The sequence below is a fragment of the Mytilus trossulus genome, chromosome 7 (assembly GCF_036588685.1).
Source record: "Mytilus trossulus isolate FHL-02 chromosome 7, PNRI_Mtr1.1.1.hap1, whole genome shotgun sequence".
Classification (NCBI taxonomy): domain Eukaryota; kingdom Metazoa; phylum Mollusca; class Bivalvia; order Mytilida; family Mytilidae; genus Mytilus; species Mytilus trossulus.
The window spans coordinates 82,111,744-82,135,301 of NC_086379.1; the positions used below are offsets into that span (position 1 = coordinate 82,111,744).

General features: G+C 31.5%; 1 protein-coding gene across 1 annotated transcript; it reads right to left on the minus strand.

Moving 5' to 3' along the window:
• Positions 1–1,465: 1,465 nt before the first annotated feature.
• LOC134725981 (synaptogyrin-2-like) lies at positions 1,466–20,468 on the minus strand. The gene is made up of 4 exons (XM_063590328.1): positions 20,330–20,468; positions 14,515–14,734; positions 6,245–6,399; positions 1,466–4,689 (listed from the first exon to the last, which is right to left on the minus strand). Exons 1-4 carry the CDS (start codon positions 20,441–20,443, stop codon positions 4,498–4,500), a joined length of 681 nt encoding a protein of 226 aa, XP_063446398.1. The 5' UTR covers positions 20,444–20,468; the 3' UTR covers positions 1,466–4,497.
• Positions 20,469–23,558: the final 3,090 nt, after the last annotated feature.

The window sequence follows — 23,558 nt, forward strand, 5'->3', positions numbered from 1 at the left end:
GGAAAACCAACGGTTTAATCTATATAAACAAAACGAGAAACGAGAAACACGTATATATTACATAAACAAACGACAACTACTGTACATAGTATTAGTTGTGTATTAATATAACAAACAGTAAGAAAACAACATGTACTACCATTATAATCACACAATACAAAGTTAATTGGTGTCTATCAAGGGGAACTCATTCTCCTCGAGTTTCTCAAAAAGTTACTGTGAATGTATAATCTGTTGTATAAAGTTTTTCAGATAGTAAAACAAACAAATAAATCTAGATAACAGTCAGTATGTGTCAATGAAATCGTAACAGATTTAACAACTGAAACTGTATAACAAATATGCTCTTGTTGTTCAATTTTCTAGAAAAGATATTAAGTCATTTTCATTGTGTATGTGAACATGTTATTCTACTTTAATATGACATTTGTATAGGGAAAGAATAAGATGTATGTGTGAACTAATCTTAACAGTGTGCTCTGAGATGTCTCAATAAAAGTCAATATTAACAAGTTGCCTAACCATATTTGGCTTCAAAACTTTTGGCTATCAACCCTTATGAAGGTTATTCTAAAGATATTTCAAATCTTGACAATGTAAAATATTTTATATCAATTTTGACACGTTTAGGTCTCTAACTTTTTATATCTGTCTCAGAAAAGTAATATACTTTAAAACCTTTTTCTAACAAAAACTAAACATAAAATATAAAACAAGGTGCACAGCAGGGTGCAGCTTCATTCAACTCAGAGGTCGAACCCTGGACAATTGGGGCAAGCATGTACACAACATTCAAGCTTGATACAGCTCTGAATTTGAATGGTGATCAAATTTTTGACATAATATGAGTTTCTGACACAAAATAAATGTTTAGATCTTACAAATCTATGGTGCAATATTGTGCAATTGAAGATTTCTTCTTCAAACTTTTGAAAAATTTGGAATTTAATAAATTTGGGTAAATAATTTGAAAAAAGCTACCCTTCTGCCCTCCCTTTTTTCTTCTTCAATTAGTCCAAAACTTGACATTTCTTTATACATGATTTACAAGTGTAAGGGAGGTAAATCAGAACATACCAAACATTGTAATGTAAAATGTTTTTGAGTTACCTCTCTTAAACTTAAAATTGTCTAACCAACCCTTCATGATATGGAAACTTGTGGTATAATTTCAACGAGATTCATACACTTAAACACAAGTTATTGTTTGAAAACTACAAAAATGCTTATAGTTTTGGCCCCCTTTTTGGCCAACTTATTCCTAAACTATTGGGACAATAACCCCAAAAACCAATCCCAAGCTTCCTTTAGTGTTATTGAACCTTCTGGTAAATTTTTTTAGAGATTCATTCACTTAAACAAAATTTATTGTCCGTAAACAAAATGTGTCTTCGGACAACAATGCAGACAACGACGACATGATACCATTATATGACGCAAAAATTGTATAAAATCAAAACAAAACTGAAAGAAAGCAACTTTTATTACCAAACTGAGTAGACATAAAAACATTATAAATGTAACTTCTATTTAACAAAATAAACAAAGGTAAATAAGATTGGAATTACAATATCTATAATAGTCCATTAGTCTTCAGAATTAAAAAAAATAAAACAAAACAAAACAAAAAGCCATTAAGCACAAAATGTATCAGCAAAAATAACATAACACGAAAAGAAATGTTCATAAATTTGCAGCTAAGTTTAGTCTGATTTTAGACAAAAATGAAGCATTAGAATAAAATAAAATATAACTACATAAATATACCATTACCATTAATCAGGCATACACCTGAATGTCATTTGAAGCTTACAATCATTTAATTTTAACACTCAAGCAAACTTTTGGTAAAATGCATGGATTTCTTTGAACAATACAAAATCTATTTATAGAGGTGACAGGACCTTTGACTTTTATATATCACATTAGTCAGTGTACTTTCACTAACATTTTAATTCTTCTTATATAATGCTTAAGACCAAACCCAAGAGATCAGTAACACATGTTAGTACATTTAACAGTTTTTTTGGCAAATAGATTTTTTTATGCAATACTTAAATATAATATTATGCAATGAAAACATCAACAAAAAGTGTTAATCTTTAATTTTAACCCTGACACAGATACAATTGACTTATCATGAGTCCTTTAAACCTCAGCTACATCCCTTTACTAACCCAACTAAATAGAGCATGTATTCACTACTATCTAAGGCTTTTGAAATATCCCGTTACTTTCCTGTAAGTCTAAAGCTTCTTAGCAATAAATTAATTTTGACATCAGATTTAAATAACAGAAATTCAAGAAATTATTGAGAACAAAAGTATATTGGAAAATATCACATTTTTTCTGAAGAAATATAAGGACTGGATAATATCAAAATTGACAATCAAAAAATGTTTTTTCAGCATAAATTTTGGCATTTCACTTCTTATTAAATTGAATAAGTAACCATTTGAAATCTTTTTCTAAAGTCTGAAGCTATAAAAGAATTCATGGCCAAATTTTCTTTTTTTTTGGTTTTACATTGAATAAGTATTTTTTTTAAATGTATACCAAATCTTGAGACCTGAACAGGAACAGAGGATTTCTGACACCCTTAGTAATTCAATAAACTTTAATAGCATACAAAAGCACTTGTATATATATATCATTCACATGTAAATGAAAACAAACCAGCTGGAATGTGTAGTGACAAAACAAAATATGGAATGATGATTTATATACAAAAGTATGAATCACTCATTTATAACCAAGTAACAAAATATTCCCTTTCAATTAAAATCTCTAACAATCAGAACAAAATTTGATTATCACATTAATGGTAATATCAACTATATATACATAGAAAATAACTGTAGACAGACTTGGTAATATAGAAGAACCTAAATGCTTGGCAATAATCCAAAGCACCCAGTGTATTATATCTCTAAAATAATGGCATTATTAGCAGTTAGACATGGTGTTTTTTTTGTCATATTAAAATATTTGTCATACAATAAGTTTATCACAAAAACATTGTGACAAATATTATCTATAGTGGTTTAAATAAGGTGAGCATTATTCTACTTTGCACAACTTTCCTCTCAGTATTACTTATAAGAGCAATGACTCTTCACATTACACTGACTATCTTTCACATCTTAATATTTATTTCTGATTAAAAAAACATTCAGCATATCATTTATATTTTGTTTAGACTGCAAGCATATGTTATTGTTTTATTTTGTACTTAATCCCTTTCTGTTATTTCAAGGGAAGAATCCCTGTTTTTAGTTAGATCTGATGAATGAGTATCTGTCATTTAATACCAATAAAGTTGTATATGGTGTAAAATAAAGTGATAACAATGCTTCTTACAACAGATTACCTTAAACATTTATTGCACTATCTAGGACATTTATCTCAGGAATATAGGAACTATTTTGTTACTATTCTCTATAATTCTCTCCATTTATATATACCTAAAGTATATTTTCTACAGTGGTGTTTTTTGTAAACGTCAATTACAGTGATGTATCTAAATGTAATGTAAAAAAATCTCTATGTATACAATATTCAATATATTTTAAACTCAAAATATAAAAGAACAACTAAAAAATAGCCTTGCAAATGTCCCCACCTGAAGCACATATATTTTATCAGCAATTACTCCAATAATTTTGTTTTGATCTTTTGAACTCTTTCTCAAGAATCTAGTGTCATGATAATTCCAGCAGTACAATTTTCAATATATCTGACATTTCAAAGGATAAATCTTTGATAAAAAGTCATCAAAATTCACGAAGAAATGTACTTGTAGGTTTGAGAGTTCTAATACTGAAAAGTTACATAGATTTTCATTGGCAATAATGGGCATAACTCCTTAAACAATAGTAATTAGGTGTTGGATTTGTTAAAACATTGCTAGTATATCCCATCGAAATAAATTTCTTAAAATTTCTTAAAATGTGATATCACTTATAACACTGACAAATGCTTATGTCCATGGCTTCACATGCAACAGAGTACCAATAATCTGAATGGTACCAGACAAAAAATGAAGCATTTGTATTCTATGTATCTCCTGATAGTTCAGTCTATTTGTATCAATAAGATTTGAATTTATATTATATGCTGGTTTAACTATTTATCAAAGTTCCTTTTTGCTTCCTTACAAGACATATTTAAATTAAGTACAAAAGAAAACAAGTTCAGAGATATATTTTTTGTGCATGTGCAACTGTGAACAAATCTGATATGAAGCTTGCCATTCTGCACAATTCTACATGAAAATTCAGCAGATAATACACAATATCCATTCTTTGTTAATTTTGATAAATTTGATAAATAAATTAATAATGCACAACCTCTATACTCATACATACAATAAATAAGTACGCTAGTGACAGCACCAAATCATTGATAAGGTTCCTTGCATACATACACAGTTATATTTGGTGCTATTGTCACAGACCTAATGTATCTAACACATATATCTCTAAGTTATACAGCTGATCAGTATGTCGGAGGTTGATATTCAGGAGCCTCTTTCTGGCCTCCAAAAGGTGCCTGGTAAGGATCCCCAGTGTCACTTCCTGGGAATGATGAGTATGGTGATGAGGCATTCTGCTCAGGATTGTATCCCTCTTGGAAGGTTTCTGTCACACCCTCACGGTATCTTCTTACAGCAAAGAAAGTCAGTCCTCCCTACAAGGCACAATAAAAGCAACTCAATCAAAAATGTATCTCTTTAATGAGAGTAATAAAATTAAACTATAATGCACATTATTTATTCTGGTACTTTAAATCAATTTATTTTATTTTCAAATGCCAAAGAATGTCACTGAATCATAATGCCAATTTTTTCATTTAGATAATTTGTTCAGTTCTATTCATTTCAAAAATTCAATATTATACTTTTGGTTACCATGGTTATTGTCTGAATACATTGGTTGGTCAACATGGTTAATCAACAGGCTAGTATACACTGGTAAATTTCAATCAATTGAAATTCCCACTTTTCCCACTAATACCACATGCTCTTTGTAGAATACTTATTGTAATACAAATTTATGAAATTGACCCATCACATTATCTACTTTGACCTTATAAAAAATTTTCTGAGCCAGCCGGACATTTCATATCTGATCCGAATTTTAATCCCTAAGACAAAGTCACAAAAGGCAATTATGGTAATCAGATGGCCATCCCATTGACATTAAATTAAAATCGATATTAAACTTTACTTTGATATGAATTTGATGTTCTGACATAAAATGTTAAAATTGACATTGCATCATTCAAAGTGTGCACATCAACGTGCTCATATCTGCATAAGACTCTTTATTTGTGCAAAATGAAGTTGTCTAGAACTTTATTTTCGTTTTTAAAGTCAAATTTTTCAAAACCGGATGTTGACTTGACAATGGTAAAACATGGACCATAAACGGATACTTAAAATCTGTGTACGTTAACATAGAACTACTGAGCGAAGAAGCTCTTTCCATGTTATTTCTTCAACAAAACACTTGAAATGAACATTAGATACAGGCATTAATGATAGTTTTAGCATTTTTGAAGAAATGTAGGATGCATAATTGAATTTCCCACCTGTGCACATGCGCACACGTGTTCTTGTTCATACAACGTAGTTCTGACGATTTTTCATTTAAAACCTATTTTAATGATTTATCAAATCATGTTTATAAATGTATTTATTATATATTTTAAATCAATTAGATACAAGCTGCTGAAATGTACGAAAATAATTGGGAATGGACCGATTAATTTATACAATGTACGGTACTGAAAATAGTTTACCTGTCACCTGAACAGGTAGTTTTCAGCTGTCCAACAACTAATTAGCCTTGATTAAAATTAGAAAGTACTAAAGTAGGGGTTGTTTTGATAGTAATTAATCATCATGTCACTTTTATGACCGGAAATGTATGGCTGTTAAAGGCAAATTGTTGGGTCAAAAAGATCGTGAATTTATATGTTAAAATGACCGAAAAAGCCTTTGAAACTAAAAAGTATATGACCGTTTCATGCTTTGCCCAGCCGGTCTTTTACCGGACATTATACAAATGACCGGAATATATGACCGTTTTGGAAGCCTTGGTCCATCTGACTTATAATGCTTATATATTTTGTGTCTTTACTTATATTTCATGAACAACAAGTTTCCCTTTAGTAAGTTTACAATTGAGCTTAAAATCCAATTTATCTAAAATGATATAATTTGCACTTAACCTAAACATACCCAAGTTATTATAGAGAAGAATGAAAATGCTATTGCAGCTTGAACATGGTCCTTGCCATAACCATTGGGGGCTAAATAGGGAGCACCTTCTTCAGTTCTCCTCCATGCATCAGTCATATAACAGAATCCAACAAACCATAGGAAGGTCCATAGTGCTGAAAATATAATATCAGTATAAACATAGAGCTCTCAAAACAGTCATATAACAGAATCCAACAAACCATAGGAAGGTCCATAGTGCTGAAAAAATAATATCAGTATAAACATAGAGCTATCAAAACAGTCATATAACAGAATCCAACAAACCATAGGAAGGTCCATAGTGCTGAAAATATAATATCAGTATAAACATAGAGCTCTCAAAACAGTCATATAACAGAATCCAACAAACCATAGGAAGGTCCATAGTGCTGAAAAAATAATATCAGTATAAACATAGAGCTATCAAAACAGTCATATAACAGAATCCAACAAACCATAGGAAGGTCCATAGTGCTGAAAAAATAATATCAGTATAAACATAGAGCTATCAAAACAGTCATATAACAGAATCCAACAAACCATAGGAAGGTCCATAGTGCTGAAAATATAATATCAGTATAAACATAGAGCTCTCAAAACAGTCATATAACAGAATCCAACAAACCATAGGAAGGTCCATAGTGCTGAAAAAATAATATCAGTATAAACATAGAGCTATCAAAACAGTCATATAACAGAATCCAACAAACCATAGGAAGGTCCATAGTGCTGAAATAATAATATCAGTATAAACATAGAGCTCTCAAAACAGTCATATAACAGAATCCAACAAACCATAGGAAGGTCCATAGTGCTGAAAAATAATATCAGTATAAACATAAAGATCTCAAAACAGTCATATAACAGAATCCAACAAACCATAGGAAGGTCCATAGTGCTGAAAAATAATATCAGTATAAACATAAAGCTCTCAAAACAGTCATATAACAGAATCCAACAAACCATAGGAAGGTCCATAGTGCTGAAAAATAATATCAGTATAAACATAAAGCTCTCAAAACAGTCATATAACAGAATCCAACAAACCATAGGAAGGTCCATAGTGCTGAAAAAATAATATCAGTATAAACATAGAGCTCTCAAAACAGTCATATAACAGAATCCAACAAACCATAGGAAGGTCCATAGTGCTGAAAAAATAATATCAGTATAAACATAGAGCTATCAAAACAGTCATATAACAGAATCCAACAAACCATAGGAAGGTCCATAGTGCTGAAAAAATAATATCAGTATAAACATAAAGAATCCAACAAACCATAGGAAGGTCCATAGTGCTGAAAATATAATATCAGTATAAACATAGAGCTCTCAAAACAGTCATATAACAGAATCCAACAAACCATAGGAAGGTCCATAGTGCTGAAAAAATAATATCAGTATAAACATAAAGAATCCAACAAACCATAGGAAGGTCCATAGTGCTGAAAATATAATATCAGTATAAACATAGAGCTCTCAAAACAGTCATATAACAGAATCCAACAAACCATAGGAAGGTCCATAGTGCTGAAAAAATAATATCAGTATAAACATAAAGAATCCAACAAACCATAGGAAGGTCCATAGTGCTGAAAATATAATATCAGTATAAACATAGAGCTCTCAAAACAGTCATATAACAGAATCCAACAAACCATAGGAAGGTCCATAGTGCTGAAAAAATAATATCAGTATAAACATAAAGAATCCAACAAACCATAGGAAGGTCCATAGTGCTGAAAATATAATATCAGTATAAACATAGAGCTCTCAAAACAGTCATATAACAGAATCCAACAAACCATAGGAAGGTCCATAGTGCTGAAAAAATAATATCAGTATAAACATAGAGCTCTCAAAACAGTCATATAACAGAATCCAACAAACCATAGGAAGGTCCATAGTGCTGAAAAATAATATCAGTATAAACATAAAGAATCCAACAAACCATAGGAAGGTCCATAGTGCTGAAAAAATAATATCAGTATAAACATAAAGAATCCAACAAACCATAGGAAGGTCCATAGTGCTGAAAAAATAATATCAGTATAAACATAAAGAATCCAACAAACCATAGGAAGGTCCATAGTGCTGAAAAAATAATATCAGTATAAACATAGAGCTCTCAAAACAGTCATATAACAGAATCCAACAAACCATAGGAAGGTCCATAGTGCTGAAAAAATAATATCAGTATAAACATAAAGAATCCAACAAACCATAGGAAGGTCCATAGTGCTGAAAAAATAATATCAGTATAAACATAAAGCTCTCAAAACAGTCATATAACAGAATCCAACAAACCATAGGAAGGTCCATAGTGCTGAAAAAATAATATCAGTATAAACATAGAGCTCTCAAAACAGTCATATAACAGAATCCAACAAACCATAGGAAGGTCCATAGTGCTGAAAAAATAATATCAGTATAAACATAGAGCTCTCAAAACAGTCATATAACAGAATCCAACAAACCATAGGAAGGTCCATAGTGCTGAAAAAATAATATCAGTATAAACATAGAGCTCTCAAAACAGTCATATAACAGAATCCAACAAACCATAGGAAGGTCCATAGTGCTGAAAAAATAATATCAGTATAAACATAGAGCTCTCAAAACAGTCATATAACAGAATCCAACAAACCATAGGAAGGTCCATAGTGCTGAAAAAATAATATCAGTAGAAACATAAAGCTCTCAAAACAGTCATATAACAGAATCCAACAAACCATAGGAAGGTCCATAGTGCTGAAAAAATAATATCAGTATAAACATAGAGCTCTCAAAACAGTCATATAACAGAATCCAACAAACCATAGGAAGGTCCATAGTGCTGAAAATATAATATCAGTATAAACATAGAGCTCTCAAAACAGTCATATAACAGAATCCAACAAACCATAGGAAGGTCCATAGTGCTGAAAAAATAATATCAGTATAAACATAAAGAATCCAACAAACCATAGGAAGGTCCATAGTGCTGAAAATATAATATCAGTATAAACATAGAGCTCTCAAAACAGTCATATAACAGAATCCAACAAACCATAGGAAGGTCCATAGTGCTGAAAAAATAATATCAGTATAAACATAAAGAATCCAACAAACCATAGGAAGGTCCATAGTGCTGAAAAAATAATATCAGTATAAACATAAAGAATCCAACAAACCATAGGAAGGTCCATAGTGCTGAAAAAATAATATCAGTATAAACATAAAGAATCCAACAAACCATAGGAAGGTCCATAGTGCTGAAAAAATAATATCAGTATAAACATAAAGCTCTCAAAACAGTCATATAACAGAATCCAACAAACCATAGGAAGGTCCATAGTGCTGAAAAATAATATCAGTATAAACATAAACCTCTCAAAACAGTCATATAACAGAATCCAACAAACCATAGGAAGGTCCATAGTGCTGAAAAATAATATCAGTATAAACATAAACCTCTCAAAACAGTCATATAACAGAATCCAACAAACCATAGGAAGGTCCATAGTGCTGAAAAATAATATCAGTATAAACATAGAGCTCTCAAAACAGTCATATAACAGAATCCAACAAACCATAGGAAGGTCCATAGTGCTGAAAAAATAATATCAGTATAAACATAGAGCTCTCAAAACAGTCATATAACAGAATCCAACAAACCATAGGAAGGTCCATAGTGCTGAAAAAATAATATCAGTATAAACATAAAGCTCTCAAAACAGTCATATAACAGAATCCAACAAACCATAGGAAGGTCCATAGTGCTGAAAAAATAATATCAGTATAAACATAAAGCTCTCAAAACAGTCATATAACAGAATCCAACAAACCATAGGAAGGTCCATAGTGCTGAAAAAATAATATCAGTATAAACATAAAGCTCTCAAAACAGTCATATAACAGAATCCAACAAACCATAGGAAGGTCCATAGTGCTGAAAAAATAATATCAGTATAAACATAAAGATCTCAAAAACCATAATAATTTGTTTATAGATATCAATGTTAAAAAAATATATGGGGAATATGTCTATGATGGGACTCAGATGATGCTCCTTCTTGTACATACATTGTAACTTTATAAAGGAGCATAACACTAGAGAGGTTAAATTAACGCCATCCAAATTCAAACTTGAAATGTATTTTTTGAAAATAATCACAATGTATAAGTTTCATAACATTTGGTTGATGCAAACTAAAATTAGAGAACAAAATCAATTGTGGGAGGTACAGACTAACAAGGCTAAAACTTAATGCCCCCTCCTATACAGTAGGGGCATAAAAGAACTTACTTCAAACAGACTGTTACAGAGAAAAGGAAGATCAATAAAGCTGTAAAACATATAAATAATCAGTTCAGAAGTCTATAATGTAGGACAGATTTAACAAACCATAGAAAACTTCACAGTCCTGGCAAATACAAAATCATTTTTAAGGACTGTCATGACTTAGAGACTATTGAGAAATGACAGGAATTTTATTTAACTTTTGACATCTTACTGTCACTAACATACACCAATAAACCATATATATATAGATAAGGTTGGCAAACCAATATTTTATTAATATTGTATTTGGGTGATGCAAAGTTTCTTAACATTTAATCCAGGCAAACTTAAGTTAGAGAACAGAAAAACAAATCTGCAATTTTTGTTGTTGTTACAATGGGTAAAGGGACACAACTCTAGAACAGTAGAAGTCATACCACCAAAAATTCAAAATTTATCTGTGATTTGTGTAATAAGCAGTGTGTATAAGATTCATAACATTTGTTGAGGCAAACTTAAAATAAGAGAATGGAAAGAAAAAAATCAGCATTTTTTCTTTGTAAAGGGGGCATAACTCTTGAAAGGTAATAGTGACACCACCGAAATTTGAACTTGATCAGTCTTTTGTGAAAAATAAGCATGTAGTGTTACATTTGGTTGAGGCAAACCTATAAGTTAGGGAACAAAAAAAACTTTCAGGCTGGACATACATACAAGGGTAAAACTCAATGCCCCCTTTCAATAGACAGAACCTAAAACATGACACAATACAGAAAAAGACAGTGAAATGTTTTACTTCCCACCAGAAATGCACAGGCTTGACGAAAATGTTAAGAAATTATTTATTCATCAGCTGTTAAATAAAACGCAACTATAAGAAGTTACATTTATGGTCAAGAAACAGTTATGATCATTTATAAATCTGAAATATTTTGACTCCTTGTACTGGTATCAGTCATTTATCAAAACTGGAAAGTCATGGTACTGTTGATTCATTATTATTTGAGATAAATATTTTTATTGAACCATCAATTTACATATTCAAATAATTACAAGTTTTCCATGGCCTGTATGCTGACTTGAGCAAAACTACACCTTTTATAGCTGACTATATGCGGTATGGGCTTTGCTCATTGTTGAAGGCCGTACAGTGACCTATAATTGTTAATGTTTGTGTCATTTTGGTATTTTGTGGATAGTTGTCTCATTGGCAATCATACCACATCTTCTTTTTTATATATAATGTATGAAATCAAATATCCATGAAAAATCAATGTATCCTTAATCCAAGAAAAAATTGAAAATAGGAACAAAAATCATTTTTGGTTCAGTCCATTGTTTTGTAAAAAATTATCTTTTCAGATTCTAACTACTAAAAAAGTCTAAAATGTTTCAAGCATTTAATTGACCAAAATGTTGGAATATGTACAAAAGGTGTAATTCACTAATTGGTCAATTATACTATCCTTAAAAATAAAGTCCAGCTTCCTTTTGTGACAAGATCATTTAATATATCTGATTTTATTTCACAGCCTTAATTCAAAAGAAGGATAACAAACCATCAATCAATGACGAAATCCATTCCTAACAAAATCAATGTTGCTCTACTATAACATTGTACAAACTCTTGTGAATCAACTTAATCAATAGGGAATTCTAGAAGATATATAGTACACAGATTAGCTACTCAGCTTTCACTCAGATATATTTGATTTTTCAGATTTTCTTAGCATTATACACTAAAATATAATGATGAATATACATGTACAATGTACATTTTGTATGTATGTCAATAATTCTATCATGTCTACATGCATGGCTAACATTTTAAAATGTGTTAGTCTTTAGATGCAAACAAGCCTCTTTTTAACCTTAAACTATGTAGAAACCCAAACACATGTGTACATGTTGCTTAACCTTATTAATCATGCAGAAAACAATTTATCTAATCAATATACAAGTAAATAGTTTGGTGAAAGTTGATTGGAGATATTCTTGTAATACAGTATACATATAGATTCTTACATTGATACCAGTGGATTATCGGATTTATCCAATCTCGATAGTTAAATTATCAATTTTAAAGTCCGAGCCGCCTCGGCGAGGACTTTAAAATTGATAATTTAACTATCGAGATTGGATAAATCCGATAATACACGAGTAACTATGTAAGAATCTGTTTCTCTAATGATTAAAAAGACATTTTCTCTTTTTGTTAACCGAAAAATCCCCTTCGAGTGCCTTTCACATTGCACGAAGTTGTCAATTTCATTAACACCTGTTATCGTATTTTCATTCATTCAGTTAGCTAAAAAGGTCATGACCCTCAAAATCATCCAATGATCTTTTGAGATCACCAGCAACCACACGTTGATTAAATTTTTTTATACAATGGGTTAGGAAAGGGATAAATTTCCATAGAGTTAGAGAAATGTATATATACCATTTGATAAACTCTATAAATGCTTTACAAATGCTTTACGAGACAAGTTACAAAATAGACCACTATGCAAGTATGAACAAGAAATGAATTGTCAAATGGGGTTTCCTGTATTTAAAAAGTAACCATGGTAACAACTGCTGAACAAAACAAGGGTAGCTAGTCATGCTAGTTTGTATAAAACTAATAACTAGGATAAATCTTGAATTGTTTGTGTCATTTGATTTCATATACATTTTTTTGCTTTTGTGCAGTACAATATGCAGTTGCAAATTGAGCTTCCCCCCAAAAAAAATGTTTTAACCCTCCCCCTTTTCTTTAAATTTTGAATAAGATTTGAAGAAATTTTCTTTTTAGTGTCTGAAATCTTGAGAACAAATGAACAAATCCCCCAATCTGTTTTAACCCCCCCCCCCCCCTATTCTTTTTTTCTTTCTTTCCCTCAAGATATGGTCATAATGAATCTAAAATGCTGTGTTTGAATAACTTCCCTTACACCGTTTTAAAATTATGTTTATTGTCCATTAACCAGGACACTCTTGTTTCACCCCTTTTTTTGCCACTAATTCCTTAACAGTTTGAGTTATAAAGCTCCAAAGATAATTTTTATCATTCATTTGTGGTATAATTTCAGAAAGATCCATACACCATTCCACAAGTTTTTGTCTGGAAACTAGTAAAATGCTTATTTAAGCCCCTTTTTGGCTCCTAATTATCTAAACTGTTGGGACAAAAATCAATCCCAAACTTGTGTTTAAATTTCAAAGATTTTTTGTTTTTTTATACTTAAGTTATCGTGCGAAAACAAAATGACTTATGACAAATACAAAGATGTGATACCAATATCATGAATGTATACAAACGCAAAATTATCATACAAAAAATGAAGTATTTCTTTATTTGAAAAAAAGATAAATTCTGCACAATTTTCAATTTGTTTAGCAACAGTGCAAATTTAACAAAGACTTTCTGCTGTTTTCAGCTCTTTGGTTGGGTTGTTGTCTCTTTGACACATTCCATATTTCCATTCTAAATTTAAATAGGGGAAAAGCAATGGTGGTATAACACCTTTTACTTGCATGTGACATCACTTATATGCCCAACATCATACATGTACATTATTTTGTAGGTGCCACTATGGAGCAGATTCTTGTCACCCTATCTTACCTTACATATCTTTAGTAGAGATTTCACCTGGTTTTGATGGGGTTTGAGTTGCTCAAAGATTAGTTTCTGCTGTTTACAAACATGCTGGTATTTTTTTTTTAATGTACACCCATCCATGAAAATTGGGATCCCATAAAATAAAAAGTGGAATTCCAATTTTACAAATCTTCTTTTTATGCCACAGACCCAAAGCTAAGATCGATGCTAATTTTGTACAGATTTTAGTTACCTGTATGACAGCAATTATACAAACTCTGCAGGTTGGTATATCATTGCTTGTACCTGCATGTAACATAAAGTAATAGATGATCATGACTGCATATTCATAAATCTACTTTGAAAACCTATTTCGTACAAAATGAACAACGTTATATTTACCTGATAATCCTAAGTCACCTATGACCACATATTTCCTATGTTGTACACTGCTAATGTTTTCAAACATGGCATCTATTACAAGGAATATTAAACAGATTAAAAATGCTATGATGCCGATTCCTGTCCCATATCCACATGCATTATTGTCACCATGCATTTGACACATATCTCCGTGCCATCCTTCTGCTATGATACAACCAAATACTATAATGGACCATATCTATAAAGTAATAATAATTTTGGTCAGACAAGAGCTTTATATATGCATGTGCTTTAACTTTTGGTGAGACTATTTTTAGGTTTCTATATGAATAAATACACATTTCAGAATGAGGCACTTTGGAAGCCTTGCATGGTCATGAATACACATTCATGTTTTTGTTAAATACTTTGGTTAATGCAATGTGAAGCGAGGTTGGTGAGTTTTGTCTTAATTTCCACTAACAAACTGTTTTTTTCTGTAAATAAAAATTAACTGATATTTCATTTTTTCGGTAAAAGCTGTAAGGACCATACATATTTCGGTATTCAAATTAACTAACCATCTGACAGTCATGTGACTTAATGACATTGAAGTTAACTTTACATGCAGAAAGACATCTGCCATTAGTTTAGAAAATTTGTTTACTTTAAACCGATTCTTTTGGAAGGTAAAACTAGTATTAGCAGTCAGAGCTCAGACATAAATAAGTCTGAATCTGCTTTTGACTCATAGAGGTCTAAATTTGTAAGTTTTAGGATTTGTCTCCCTTTAATGTAAGACAAAATACGACTTCAATAAGTCCAATATTGTTAAACAAGAAATGATTGACCAGAATCAACAAGTTGTAAATATCCACTCCTACAAGTCGATGAGTGATCAAAATTGGTTAACTTCAAGACCCATGCATATTTATAAGGAGGTCATGCATCTAAATCAAATAATGACAACATTGAAAGCCTATGCTTTGTCTTCTAAAGAAAAATATGAATGAGAGTCTTAAAAATCGGAGATAATTTTAATTAACCTTACAATGCAACCACCTGGATTAATGGAGTAAAACATCTGTGTTTAGTAAGGATGTTCAATTATATAATTAAATATAGATACATCAGGGTTTCCCCTGTGTCAATTATTTTTTTCGCCACCTCTTTCGCCAAAACAATTTATTTTTCGCCACTTTATTATTTTTTTCGCCAAGAAACACAATTATATTTTTTTTCACATTTTCCTTTTTTCCAGCCCCCCCCCCCCCCCTAAATAGGAAGTGTTTTTTACAACAAAACAAAGAATTTCATCACTAGGAATTGATCGCTCGTGTAAGGTGTAGTCATTACATTGAAGGGTTACTCTCATGCCAACCTTTTGAATAGATTTCTTCATAACGACAGTTTTCTTCTCTAGACCGGCATCGTAAATAAGTAAAAAAAAATGCTTGAAACACGTGTGTTACTGAAACGACTTTGAAGTTCCAATTCAAATCAATGACCTATATGAAAGTTAAATGAAAGAGTTTTAAATCAGAGACCTTTCTTGCTTTTGAACATTTTTCGTCATAACAACAATTTTCTTTGCTAGACTATGAAGCGTAAAAATTTTGCTTCAAACACGTGTGTCGCAAAGTGGTTAATAAATCCCTTTTGTGACATGTGACAGAAGCCATTTAACAATATCGTTTTGTCATATCATACAATCAACACCTTTATTAATTAGTCCTTTGATGTCGATAGCTATAAATGCAATCAGCTGATTATTGATTTTCTGTCAAAATCTTAACAAGTTCAAGGTTAATTCCGAGTATTGTCTGATCGGTAAAGTCAGAGAAACCCGAAAAGAAGTAGATAAACAAGATGGCTGAAAATAAATCGTTATATATTTCTTTCGCCAAATTCTTTCACCAATGACGAATTTTAATCGCCACAATTATAATTTTTTCGCAATTTGCGAAAATGGCGACCGCCAGCGGAAACCCTGATACATGTAGCTCAAGTCCTTGCAGTGTTCTCCCCAGGCCCTTAAAGGACCACGGGCCCGCGATGTATAATTTTCTACCGCGGTGGTATCGTTCTTGCCGCGATGTATAATTTTTCTCCGTGGTGCTAAAGTTTTCGGTAAAAAAATTGTATCAAAATCGGTAAAGTTTCAGATGACTTCAACTTTCAGTCAGGGTTAAATTTACATGAAAATTGACCAGTTCTAACCAGTTTAATCCAGTAATTGACAAGTAGATTGTTTACACCACGTGATCGATTTACCTGTTGGGGGGTCTCATTGGGGGGTTCCGATCCCGGATCCTGCTTAGTGTTTTGTCAGATTCCCGTATCCCGGTTACACTATGTCCGTAAGCAATTCTCATTTTTTTTGTCATTTCCCGGGTCACGCAAGACCTCATTTCCCGTTTTCACGACACAGTAATTTGACTTTCACGTTTCACGCTTACAAAAAATTGGCAATCCCGCGTCACACTTAGACCCCAATGAGACCCACCTGTTGAGGTTAACCTTGATGATTGGATTTAATCGATGTACTACATAATTCTCTTGTGTTTTAATAAATTAAGAGATCATAATTTTAAAAACAGACTTGTAATAGGGGACAAGCAGACATTTGTTAATGAACTCTATTACGCCAGTCTTTTGTCAAAATAATTTGCCGGTTAGAAATTAATTGTAGAGTTACTTCCCCTGATTTTGCTTGCTCCTCACATATCATTTCTCATTGAAAATTAAATAAAGTATAAATTGAATACAAAACTATATTAGAATGTTACATTAAGGATAAAAACTTTCTTAGAACATACCAACAAAAATGTTTTGCAAATTATTTTAGAGAATCATACCTTTATTGATACACAGACATTTGATATTAAACTAGTAGTATATTTAAACAGAATTAGAATATTTAAAGCTCACCAAACGCCTTCGGGCACCGAGCCGACCGTGCGAGGGCTGAAAAGCCAGTCAAGGGCGTTAAACACTTCCATATATACAGAACCGCCACTACTTGTTCCTGACCCATGGCACAAAATATTGCAATGCTCACCAATCGTCTTCGGGCACCGAGCTGACCGAGCGAGGGCTGAAAAGCCAGTCAAGATCGTTAAACACTTCCATATATATATACAGAAATTGGTTGAAAAGCTTAATGCCTAAATTTATTAAGAATGTAAAATTGAAAATTACTTTTACAATTAAATTTGTTGATGTTAAAAAGAATGGAAAATAGTTTTTAATTTACTGAAGGTTCTGTATCAAAAATTAATCTTGTTCAAAGTTCATTGTTATGGTCAAATCTAACATGGGGAATGTGTAGTGTAACTACAAGTATTGGGACAAAATGGCTTGATCAAAATATAAGAAGTGACTTTATTTTAAAGACTAATTGTGCATTCTTTTCTTTTTCAAAGATATTAAAGTATACAAACTGTTTTATTGATTTACTTTTTCTACCAATAATGTTCTGACCCAAAGTCTATATAACACAGTACCACAGTTAACAAAACAAAGGCAAAAAGGTAATGACAAAAACTAACAAGAAAAAAATAAGCGACGCAACGCGACACAAAATATTGTAAATTTCATTTCGTCACGCGTTACTCTGGTGCTATCCAAAAATCCTTGGGAGAACACTGCCTTGTGAACTCTCATACATGTTTTGCTGTCATGGGTGCTGTAGTTTGGCCACAAAGTAACATTAAGTTTTTTCACCAACATAAATAGACCTAAACAAGTCTGTCATTTTCTGACTTAGATAAGGCCATGGAAAATTAATTGTTGGTTTCCCCTAACATGGGAAAAATTTAAAGACCCGGCAGGCAGGCTTTTTTTTTTTTTTTTTTGTAACCATGGGTAATTTTATATCTAAATGGTTTTTTTTCTACAGTGGAACTTTAATCTTGCATATTTCCAACACTTTTTGTTGTCTGCAAACAATTTTTTTTTTTCTTTGTCCAGAAAAATTAAATGACCTGGTCGGGTTAGGGGAAACCAAGAATTATTTTCCCATGGCCTAAGTCTAAAATTGAAACTACATTTTTATAATAAATACATGTTTCGACTTATTTTAGTTAAAAACAGAAATTGACTTGTTTATGTCTGAACTCTGACTGATTAGCAAAAGGGTACAAAAATGTGATATCAAATAAAAAAATGTAAATACTTAATATTATCGCTATTATCTGTAATTTTCCTTTGATGTTTTTTTGTGATAATTTTCATATCACTCGTGTAGAGTGAGAATGAAAATTATCGCTAGTTTCTAAGGTCCTTAGCAACAGCGAATTAATCTAATGCATGCCCTAGAGTGTCGGCCAATCAGAAAAGATAAGCCGGAACTATACAAAAAATGTTATTGGATGGCTGCGCGCTAAAATATCAACTACAAAAGTAACCCGAATAATTCAGTCGTTTTAATCCGCACATCTACGAGGGCTACATATTTTACCGTGAATTTCACCGTTAAATAATTTATTGGAAGTTAATAAAAGTAATCAAATCATGTTTTTAACAAGTAAAAACGTCCTTTTTTACAAATGTCGACAAATCATCGTAGGTCTGTCTGCGTGTACATTTCTTCATACATGTATATTTCTTCGTCTGCTTTGAAAATACATTATATATTCAACCTTTCGCTTCATTTTGATACGTAGAAACACCAAATTACAGCTTATCAACAGTGAAAATGGTCTTCGCAATATTTGAACACGCCGGATGGTCAGATGAGACATCTTTTTTCAAATGAATGAAATACCTGAGCGACTACATATTTATATCAAATAAGCCTCCGCCAAAAAAAATAGTACCACAAAAGAAAATGCATTTTCATCGTATAAGATACATTTTTTTTACTGAAATTTAAATTAAGTGATATTCGAAAATACAAATAATAGCGATAAATAGATTATTTATGTTTTTTTTAAACTCGATGCATTTTCTCATTCACATCTCATCTCAGGGCTCCGCCCTTCGATGAGATAAGAATGAGAAAATGCATCTCGTTTAAAAAAACATATATAATCTATAAATAGTAACTTTATTTGAAAAATCTTCACCACACGTGGTATCATTTGCTATTGTTACTAAGTATAGCTGCCGAATATGACATCATGCGGGTATGTGCAGCGTAGTGAAAGTAGAATTATGTTGAAAACATGAGACGGTCTAAAACACAATATGAGACGATATAGCCATAGTTAAGCCTGCCAACTGATATTTTATTGTGTTTTTTTTCTATGTTGTGATGTTAAGCTAATGTTTCAGAAAAAGGAACAAGGTTTGGTACCATTAAAACGTTTAATCCCGCTGCATATGTTTGCAACTGTCCTAAGTCAGGAATCTGATGTACAGTAGTTGTCGTTTGTTTATGTAATTTATGTGTCTCATTTTTTTTATATAGATTATACCGTTGGTTTTCCCATTTGAATGGTTTTACACTAATTTTGGGGCCCTTTATAGCTTGTTGTTAGGCATGTTCGGTATGAGCCCAGGCTCCGTGTTGAAGGCCGTACATTGACCTATAATGGTTAAAGGTTTACTTTTACAAATTGTTATTTGGATGGAGAGTTGTCTCATTGGCACTCACACCACATCTTCCTTGATATCTATATCGACTATAATGATCTACCAAAACAGCTTAGTCTTAAAAACAAACACTGAAACAGAACAGTTCATATTCAACGGGCTACGGACTTTCTGTCTGTCTTTATCCTTGAAAATGAAAATGTATTGTTTATACATTCTTCTTATTGACAAGGAATTTTTACAGGGTTGAGATTGTGGGTTGTACTACCGTGTTTATACTGATTATCAATTTAAAAAAGTTGGAATACAATCGTACCAAACTGACAGCTCGCAATATGACTTGTGGTTTCTTGATAAATTCTAATGGATCAAAGGGGGTACCAGCTTTACCAGCACCGTACGCACCCCCACTACCCTGTGCCGTCGACATTTTACGAATACAAAAATCACGAGGAAATGACGTCACGAACATAAACAGGGGTCTTAGGGGTTACACTAATGACTGGACCGAATGACAGGACCGAATGACAGGACCAAATGAAAAATGCTAATAACTTTTTCGTTTCTTGAAGGATTGATCTCAAATTTGAAATATAATAAGGTTTCATCATTTGATATATAGATTTAAGAATAAAAAATTAAAAAATTGTAAGAAACTTTAGAAAACGTGACATGGCCAATTCTGATAATGACAGGACCAACATCGAGAATGACAGGACCAAATAAAAATGCTAATAACTTTTTTATTTTTCAAAGAAATTATCTCAGATTTGAAATATAAAATGGTATGCCATATTTTGAAACAAAAATGTTATAAAAAATATAGGTTTATTTTCAAAAACTTTCAAAAACGTGACATGACCATCGCTGGCTGACAGGACCAACCTCGACAATGACCGGACCAGATAAAATTGCTAATTTCTCTTTTATTTCTCAAAGTATTTATCTGAAATTTGAAATATAATAAGATTTTATCATTTGATAAATAGATTTAAGAAATATTTTTTTTAAAATATGTAAAAAACTTTAGAAAACGTGTATGACCAACTCTGATAATGACATGACAAACTTTGACAATGCCAGGACCAAGTAAAAATGCTAATATTTTTTTTATTTTTCAAGAGAATTATCTCAGATTTGAAACATAAAATGATATGTCCCATTTTGAAATATTTATGTCATAAAAAGTATAGATTTATTTTCAAAAACTTTTAAAAACGTAACATGACCATCGCTGACTGACAGGACCAACCTCGACAATGACCGAACCAGATGAAATTGCTAATTTCTCTTTTATTTCTCAAAATATTTCTATGAAATTTAAAATATGTGAAGAATAGATTATACCATTTTATACATACATATAAGAAAAGGGTATAAAAAGCTTGCTGAACTGTGACCTGGTTAATGTTGTCAATGACAGGACAATCCTCGCAATTAATGACAGGACAACATAAAAATGTTAATTATGCATAACATTTGTCAGAATATTCCCCTCAAATTTGAAATAATGACAATTTAGACCATTTTCCACATCATATAAGAAAACTATAGAAAAAAAACGTATTGAAAGCTTGTGGTTGTGTGACCTGACTAACATCAGCTATGATCTGGCCGAAGATGTCTTGCTTAATCGAAAATGAATCTTAATTAAATTGGTATCGTCTCTGAAAAGTTATAGGTAACTTTTTTTCTACTGTTTTTGTTGTCCAAGAAAAACAATATCTGCTGTACATTTTTCATGTGAATGGTAGTGAGTAATGCCATGACATTGAGTTCCATCTGAGTCACATTCATCATTAAAATTAATTTGAATAGCCTTAATTTGTTGTCGTTGATTGTGTGCCATTTTAATAGCCACAGATGATAAAAAATCGTTTGGAATTGCTTTGCAACCCATAGGTACCAACATGTTCTAAAACAAAACCTATAGGTAGCCCGTGGGTTGTCTAAGTTTTAACCAAGGTTTACTTATTTTCTGTCTATAGGTTACCTATAGGTAGATATCCAAACACACCCATAGTTAGATAAATAAACATATAGTTGTGCTAACCAGTAGGATAGACTTTCACAGAAATATATAAATCTACAAAGTTTCTCAAGCTCAACAATTTACCAATAAAAAGTTCAAATAACGCGTTGGGCGTTCGCAGACCTAACATTTCCCTTATTTTCTTAAAACTTATTCATTCAATTTCGATCAATGTGTGCTTTTTTTTATTATAATAATAAATTTCAACCAGGATTTCTATAGAAAAACTTTAGTCATTTCACGTTTTCGCAAAATTGATGTATTAAAAGATGAGATCTTATTATATTTTAAATCTGACATAATTTCTTTTCAAAATTAAAAAGTGAATAGCATATTTATTTGGTCCTGTCCTTGTCGAGGTCACATTACAGCAAACGTTTAATATTTTTTTCCTTTATTATTCCTATCTTTATCTATAAAATGCTTAAATCTGATTATATCTCTAATTTCAGAGAGAAAAAATTTAGAAATAAAAAGTAATTAGCAATTTCATCTGGTCCTGTCAATGTCGAGGTTTGTTATGTAAGTCAGCGATAGTCATGCCACGTTTAAACTTTTTATATTTTTTATAACATTTTTGTTTCAAAATATGACATATCATTTTATATTTCAAATCTGAGAGAATTCCTTTGAAAAATAAAAAAAGTTATTAGCATTTTGATTTAGTCCTGTCATTGTCGATGTTGGTCATGTCATTATCAGAGTTGGTCATGTCACGTTTTCTAAAGTTTCTTACAATGTTTTTTATTTTCCTTTGTCTCCTTTTTTATTTATTTTGACCGTTGAACTGCTGGCAATAAATATTCGTAAGAACAACCATATATCAGGTATAAAAATTGGGGATACTGAAATAAAAATTTCACAGTTGGCTGATGATACCACTTGTTTTTTGAAAGATGTATTTTCTGCGCAAATTTTATTAGATTCCTTTAATGATTTTGAGAAGTGTTCAGGGTTAAAAGTCAATTTTTCGAAAACCGAAGCAACATGGATTGGAAGAAATAAATTTAACAAAGAAGGTTCCCTTCCTATTAAATGGACAGATGGTTTTAAAACCTTAGGTTTAAAATTTAACGCATTTGATGAAATGGTTTGTTCTAACTTAGATACATGCATAGAAAAAATGGAATCAATTATTAAAATGTGGAGGATCAGAAACCTTTCCTTGATCGGTAAAATCGTAATTCTTAAATCACTTGCAATATCGAAGCTTATTTATGTCATTTCATCTACACATGTACCAAGATCTTATGTAATTAAAATACAAAGGGACATTAATAACTTTTTATGGAATGATAGTACTCCGAAAGTTAAATCGGAAGTTATTCAAAAGTCTCCTAGCGAGGGGGGACTGAAAGCACCAAATTTTGAAGTACAGCTGTTATCCTTTCGTATCATGTGGGTAAAACGATTTTTGTCAGAACATGACTCTAAATGGAAACATGTTTCCAAAGCATTCTTCTCCCTTTTTGATTTAGAGGATTTATTTATGAGCAGATGTGAATTTGAGTTT

What these genes read in the sequence shown, in the direction of transcription:
- LOC134725981 (XM_063590328.1), bottom strand. Translation starts at nt 20,443, where the DNA reads ATGTCGACGGCACAGGGTAGTGGGGGTGCGTACGGTGCTGGTAAAGCT. An exon ending in TATTGCGAGCTGTCAGTTTG is followed by an intron (nt 14,735 to 20,329) that starts GTACGATTGTAT and finishes ATTACTTTATAG; the next exon opens with ATATGGTCCATTATAGTATT. An exon ending in TCTTCTCTATAATAACTTGG is followed by an intron (nt 4,690 to 6,244) that starts GTATGTTTAGGT and finishes TGTGCCTTGTAG; the next exon opens with GGAGGACTGACTTTCTTTGC.